This window comes from Nicotiana sylvestris, chromosome 9 (assembly GCF_000393655.2).
Source record: "Nicotiana sylvestris chromosome 9, ASM39365v2, whole genome shotgun sequence".
NCBI classification, from domain to species: Eukaryota; Viridiplantae; Streptophyta; class Magnoliopsida; order Solanales; family Solanaceae; genus Nicotiana; species Nicotiana sylvestris.
The window spans coordinates 25039910-25047752 of NC_091065.1; the positions used below are offsets into that span (position 1 = coordinate 25039910).

Here is a 7843-nt window from a genome sequence, read left to right on the forward strand (position 1 = left end):
TAAAATGTAACACCTCCATTCTCCAGGCGGGCTCCTGACTTCAACTACTTCTTAAAATGTAACACCTCTATTCTCCAGGCGGGCTCCTGACTTCAACTACTTCTTAAAATATAACACCTCTATTCTCCAGGCGGGCTCCTGACTTCAACTACTTATTCAAAATATAACACCTCCATTCTCCAGGCGGGCTCCTGACTTCAACTACTTCTTCAAAATATGCGTTTTATTGATGTTGTTCCTTCCTGCCTCCCAAACCATTTTCCTTCTAACGTGAATCATCTTCTTTCAACTGCTTCCCTTAAAACTGGTGTCTTATTCCTCCGAAAACTGCTGGGGATAACACTGCTAGGGAATTATCTTCCTCCTTTAAGACCAGATACTCTCCTCTTTTTAACAATGGTGGGGATGATACTGATTCAAAGGCCAGTACCTTTAAAACTTTGGGTTATCTTGCTTCTTCCAAGATTGCTTTCTTTAAAACTTGTATTGCCTTTTCTCATATACTGCTAGGGATTTTACTTCCTTCAAAACTTGTGTTATCTTCCCTCTTCCCCAAGTGGCTATCTGATCTCAAGAAAATTTTTGCAATGAGAAAAAATTTTCTGCCTCAGTTTAATAATCTTCTTTGTGGCCATGTCTTCCTGCTGTCAATAATATTTCCTTTCTCTGATTCAAATCAAAGAAAATTTTGTTAGTTTAAAACGTGGTGAGTGGTCGTGCCACTTCTGCTGGGGATGGTTTTTCCCTTTTTCCTTTCCCTGCTTTACTACAAAACTTGTTGGGGATGATATTATTTATTGGGGATGGTTTTTCTTTTCTCTTCCTTCCCCGCTCTGTGTTGTCCAACCATTGCGGAACTTGTTCGAGAATCTATTGGAGTTGTTCCTGTATCTCGCAAATCTGCTGGGGATCCTCATAACCTTTTAACTGTTGCTTTTCCGTTTTTCTCCAACTTCCCCTGGAAATTTGGTCCTCTTAGGATCTAGACTCATTCATCATTTGGTCTTGCGACCAACTTCTTTTTGCTTTGTCGCCTTATCTTTGGCCTATCCTATTCGCATTTTGTTTTGCACCATTTTGGCAACTGGTAGTAAGCTCTGAAAATCCTTTTCAAAAACAAACTGTTGGGGAGGTAAAGTCTTTAAACCAAGAAATGAAAAAGTGATGATTTCAAAAATAGAAAAAGAAGAAGTCTTTCTAAACAAATGCCGGGGAAAAAGAAAGAAAAGAACTTATCTGAATGATATAACCGATCCCAACGAGCATGTCGTGCATTTCGGATTAATCAACCTAGTCTATTTGTATCAATCAATCTTTCGGACGGCCTCATCTTGCCGGGGATAAACAAACATTCAACTTTTTGCCAAATGCAGACCCTTTCCGCCAATCTTGCTTTGTCGCCTCATAGTGCCCTTCGAGGGGTTTTCACTAATAAGACTCTCTCAACTCTCATCGCCTTATGGTGCCTGTGAAGGTTTTCATCGACAAGACTCTCTTGTTTTATTTCTCTCATCTTCTGTCGTTTTATGGTGCCTGTGAAGGTTTTCACCGATAAGACTCTCTCATTTTATTTTACTTTTCGGCTGGGGGTTGGAGTGCTGCCGATATGACTCTCTTTGCTGGGGACTCTTTTCGGCTATCACTTCATTTCCAGTTCATGATCCTCTTCTCTGGTGGGGATCGGGGTGCTATCCCCGACTTCCGTTTGCATGACTTGGCACTTCTCGGATACTGATCGGGAGGTCTTTTTTGGACATCAATATGGGTTTTCGTGTATGGCTAAAGAAAAGGGGTATCAAGAGTTCAAAATAATTTCGACGGGTAAAACAGTACAACTCTTGGAATCACACTTTCTTTCCAAAATTACAAACACAAACTTCTGCCCCAGTTTTTCTTGCTTGGGGATTTTTATTTTTTGTTATACTATGTTACATTACGCGCACTATGTTACACTATGACCGAGCTGTGAGGCGCCTACGTATCCTTCTTTGAGGAATCAGGTCAAACGTAGTTCCCAATTCCTTTGTTTTTCTTGTGACTTTTCTTTTGTCTTTATTATCATTATTTTTCTCTTCTCTTTTTCTTTCATTTTCATTACTGATTCCACAAGAGGGGTATGAAAGAATAAATAAGGCTCAAAAGGGGAAGCAAAGGTTACAGTGTTTGGATAGAAGAAAGAATTGCCTCCGTTATTTCATTCTCCGATAAATGCCAAGTGCAAACAAACAACAATTACAACTAAAAGAAATCATACATAATATCTCTTAACTGCGTCAGAATTGATAGCCATGTCGACGCATTTCCCTTCGATATCTGTTAAACATAAAGCGCCATTGGACAATACTCTCGTTACAATGAATGGCCCTTGCCAATTCGGGGCGAACTTGCCCTTTGCCTCAGCCTGATGTGGGAGGATGCGTTTTACACTTGCTGGCCCACTTCAAACTTCCGGGGCGCACCTTTTTGTTATATGCTCTTGCCATCCTCTTTTGATATAACTGGCCATGACACACAGCTGCCAATCTCTTTTCGTCAATCAAGTTCAACTGCTCCAATCGGGCTTTGACCCATTCATCGTCGTCAATCCCAGCCTCAGCGATAATCCGAAGGGATGGAATTTCAACTTCCGCCGGTATTACTGCTTCAGTTCCGTATACCAACAAATAAGGAGTTGCGCCTACTGAAGTACGAACAATAGTGTGATAACCCAACAATGCAAATGGTAATTTCTCATGCCATTGCCTAGAACCTTCTACCATCTTCCGAAGTATCTTCTTTATGTTTTTGTTGGCCGCCTCAACTACTCCATTCGCCTTGGGACGATATGGGGTGGAATTGTGGTGTGTAATCTTAAACTGCTGACATACCTTTTTCATCAAATTGTTGTTAAGATTAGCACCATTATCTGTGATGATCACCTTCGGGATTTCAAATCTACAGATGATATGGGCGTGAACAAAATCTACCACTGCCTTCTTGCTTACCGACTTGAAAGTTTTAGCTTCAACCCACTTAGTGAAATAATCGATGGTCACCAGAATGAACCTATGCCTGTTGGAAGCTGCCGGCTCAATCGGTCCAATGACATCCATGCCCCATGCAACAAATGGCCATGGTGCTGACATTGTATGCAATTCTGTCGGTTGAGAATGAATCAGATCTCCGTGTATCTGACACTGATGGCATTTCCGCACGAGACAGATACAATCACGCTTCATAGTGAGCCAATAGTACCCTGCTCGAAGAATCTTCTTTGTCAATACATATCCACTCATATGCGGACCACAAACTCCAGCATGTACCTCTGTCATAACTGTCGTGGCTTGACTAGCATCTATGCATCTCAGCAATCCCAAATCTGGTGTTCTTTTGTACAACACTCCTCCACTGAGGAAAAATTCATTTGCCAATCGCTGAATGGCTCTCTTTTGATCTTCGGTGGCCTAATCCGGGTATATCCCCATCTTGAGGTATTCTTTGACATCATAGAACCATGGCTCGCCATCCATTTCTTCCTCTATCATGTTGCAATAAGCATGCTGATCACGAACCTGGATATGCAACGGGTCAACATGAATTTTGTCTGGGTGGTGCAACATTGATGCTAAAGTGGCCAAAGCATCGGCAACCTCATTGTGAACTCTTGGGATGTGTCTGAACTCCACTGATCGAAATCGCTTGCTCAGATCGTGCAAACATTGTCGATATGGTATGAGCTTCAAATCCCTTGTTTCCCATTCACCCTGAATCTGATGCACCAGGAGGTCCGAGTCTCCCAATACCAAGATGTCATGTACATCCATGTCCGCAGATAACCTTAAGCCCAAAATGCATGCATCATATTCAGCCATGTTATTGGTACAATAGAAACGTAGTTGTGCCGTAACAGGATAATGATGTCCTGTTTTAGAAATAAGTACCGCTCCTATTCCAACTCCTTTCGCATTTGCGGCTCCATCAAAGAAGAGCTTCCAACCTGGTTCCTCAGGTAATTCCCACTCATCTATATGCATCACTTCTTCGTCAGGAAAATACGTCCTCAACGGCTCGTATTCTTTATCAACAGGATTCTCAGCCAAGTGATCAGCCAATGCTTGGGCCTTCATGGACGTCCTCGTCACATAGACGATGTCGAACTCCGTGAGTAATATTTGCCATTTCGCTAACCTCCCTGTGGGCATAGGCTTCTGGAAAATATACTTCAGTGGATCCAAGCGTGAAATGAGATAAGTAGTATATGATGACAGATAATGCTTCAATTTCTGGGCCACCCAAGTTAGGGCGCAACATGTCTTCTCGAGTTGAGTGTACCTAACCTCATAGCCTGTAAACTTCTTGCTGAGATAATAGATGGCTTGCTCCTTTCTTCCTGTAATGCCGTGTTGTCCTAGTACGCAGCCGAACGAATTCTCCAGGACCGTTAGATAAAGAATTAACGGTCTCTCTGGCTCAGGTGGAACCAACACAGGTGGATTTGATAAATATCCTTTGATTTGGTCAAATGCCTCCTGACATTCTATCGTCCATTCTACCGCAGCATCTTTCTTCAGTAGCCGAAAAATGGGTTCACAAGTTGCTGTGAGTTGAGCAATAAACCTGCAGATATAATTCAACCTTCCTAACAGACTCATTACTTCTGTCTTGTTCTTCGGCGGTGGCAAATCTTGGATGGATTTGATCTATGACGGGTCCAGCTCAATGCCTCGCCGACTGACGATGAATCCCAACAGCTTTCCAGATGGAACACTAAATGCACATTTGGCCGAGTTGAGCTTAATATCGTACCTTCGAAGTCTTTGGAAAAACTTTCTTAGGTCTGCTACGTGGTCTTCCTGATGCTTAGATTTTATGATCACATCGTCCACATATACCTCAATCTCTTTGTGTATCATGTCATGAAACACAGTAGTCATTGCTCTCATGTACGTTTCCCCAGCGTTCTTCAAGCCAAAAGGCATTACTCGGTAGCAATAAGTCCCACACGGTGTAATGAATGTCGTCTTTTCCGCATCTTCTTCATCCATCAGAATCTGATGATACCCAGCATAGCAATCTACAAAAGACCCAATCTCACGTCCAGCACAATTATCGATCAAGATATGGATGTTGGGTAATGGAAAGTTGTCCTTAGGGCTTGCCCTATTCAAATTGCGGTAATCAACACACACTCTGATCTTCCCATCTTTCTTCGGCACTGACACCACATTAGCCAACCAATCAGGATACCGAGTGACTCGAATAACCTTTGCTTGCATCTGCTTGGTTACTTCTTCTTTAATCTTCACACTCATATCTGTTTTGAACTTCCTCAATTTCTGCTTGACGGGAGGGCATACCAGGTCAGTGGGCAATTTGTGAACCACTAAATCCATGCTCAACCCCGGCATGTCGTCATACGACTATGCAAAAATATCTTTGAACTCAATAAGTGCTTTGATTAGTTCTTCCCTGATATTTGGTGCAATGTAGATACTTATTTTAGTTTCCCGGATATCATCTGCATCCCCTAAATTGATGGCTTCTGTGTCATTTAAGTTGGGCTTGGATTTCTCTTCAAACTGGCTTAACTCTCTGTTTATCTCTTCGAAGGCTTCATCCTCATCGTATTCTGATTCATCATCATAGTCGACCTCTTGTACAATTAGTTCGGAATTAGATTGATTTTTTAGACCGAGTTGAAGATCCGTTGTGCATGCCATGTCATTAGAACCAATATAAAGAGAACTGTTCAGAAAGAAAAACAAAGAAAACAAAGTTAAAACAAAATAAGAAGAAAAAGCTTTAACTTTATTAAAATACGGGAGAACAGAGTTTCACACTTTGCTGAATACAAAATAAAACTGGATTACAACCCTGGAATAATCCAAAAACAAGAAAGAAAAATCAGAGCCCACTACCAAGACTCCCTCCGAGTAGGAAGGGGAGTAGCCATCCAATTGTTGATATTGGCCCGAGGCCCCACAAACTGTATGTCTGCCCTACTAGAACCTTCTCCAACTTCTATCATGTTGACATCAGCGAACAGCCTTTCAAAGCCTTCATTTAAATCTCCATCTGGCCCAATCAATGGTCTGAGAACTTTTGGGACCGACAACTTTCTAATACCTGCTTTGACAAATGACTTGGATAGTCGCGGGATTGGCTTAGGAAGGACCCAGACTCTTTTCTTCAACTTGCGGGCCTGCTTTACATCCGCGGCAGTAGGCTTGAATCATAGCCCAAAAGTATCCAGGTTCTTAGGCAAGGAAACTGGCTGGACAATACCCTGGAGATCAACCCCTAAACCTTTGCCTGGCATAAACCCGTTCTTCAACATCTCTGTGGCTACCATGACAGTCACAGCTGCGATTCTGGGAAGTGGAAGGCCCCCACCCTCAGGAATTTTGCCTACTGAGACTGCGTCAAAAACCTGATAAACCCATGGGCCTTTGTCATCGTCGGTTTCTATGAAGGGCACAATGGCATCACTAACGGCATGTGTACCATCATCCCCGTGTACCACAATCTCTTGTCTATCCCATTCAAATTTGACCATCTGATGCAGTGTAGAAGGCACTGCTTTGGCTTCGTGGATCCAGGGTTGCCCCAATAGAAGATTATACGACACAGCCACATCTATCACTTGAAATTCCATGGTGAACTCGACCGGACCAACTGTCAATTCTAGTATAATATCGCCCACTGCGTCAATACCACCCCCATCAAAACCTCGGATGCAGACGCTGTTCTTGTGAATCCTATCATCATCAACTTTCAATTTGTTCAGAGTGGCCAAAGGACAGATATTGGCACTAGACCCATTATCAATCAGTACTCGAGTGACCACCGAGTCTTCGCATTTCGCAGTCAAATAGAGTGCTTTGTTGTGTTCTGTACCCTCTATTGGCAACTCATCATCAGAGAATGTCACTCGGTTTACCTCAAAGATTTTGTGCACTATCTTCTCCAAATGGTTCACTGAGAGCTTGTCCGGGACATGGGCTTCATTCAGAATCTTCATTAATGCCCGACAATGATCGCTTGAATGGATCAACAAGGATAGCAACAAAATCTGGGTCGGGGTCTTCCTCAACTTCTCTACAATGGAGTAGTCATGTGCCTTCATCTTCTTCAAAATCTCCTCTGCTTCTTCCTCCATTACCAGCTTCTTTATTGTTATAGGATTGGCCTTTCTCAATTCTGCGGGAGCAAAACACCTTCACGAACGAGTTAACCCCTGGGCCTCGCATACTTCTTCCACAACCTCCTTCCCCTTATGCATCACCGTCACTTGACTGTAGCTCCATGGCACAGCTTTCTCACTTGTTATCAGCAACTGCATTACTGGCCTGATAATAGCTGGTTTTACGCGGGCCGCCTTCACAACTAACACTGTTGCGCTTGGTACTCCTTGCAGCACTACCTTGACTGGCTCTGGCTTCTTCGCAACAACAGATGAACCTTTCCCTATTACCACAACTGGCTTGTCATCTACCCTTCCCAACTGTACCACTGCCTTTCCACTGGTCAGTTTTTCGCTTGGACTGGCACGAATCATCATTACCGTTTGTGAGGGTTTCTTGGGCTTCCCTCCTTCGTGCACTAGTTCGATCATGTGGGCCTCATGGTGCACCAATAACGGGTTATCATTGATGTTGGGTGCCTCTAGTGCCTAAATCTCGATCCTATTTGTGTCAATAAGATCTTGTACGGCAGTCTTCAACTTCCAACACTTCTCAGTATCATGCCCGGGAGCCCCCGAACAATATTCACAGCTTACTGAGTGTTCCAGATTTTTGGGAAGGGGATTTGGCAATTTGGGCTCAACAGGACTTAATAGGCCTAACAGCCTCAATTTGTGGAA

General features: G+C 43.1%; 1 protein-coding gene across 1 annotated transcript; it reads right to left on the reverse strand.

Annotated features, from left to right (window-relative positions):
- Positions 1–5023: 5023 nt before the first annotated feature.
- On the reverse strand, positions 5024–7540 carry LOC138877353 (uncharacterized). Its single transcript, XM_070156957.1, has 4 exons — positions 7303–7540; positions 6410–6750; positions 5169–5399; positions 5024–5053 (listed from the first exon to the last, which is right to left on the reverse strand). The coding sequence occupies exons 1-4, from the start codon at positions 7538–7540 to the stop codon at positions 5024–5026; spliced, it is 840 nt and encodes a 279-aa protein (XP_070013058.1).
- Between the last annotated feature and the right edge of the window lie 303 nt (positions 7541–7843).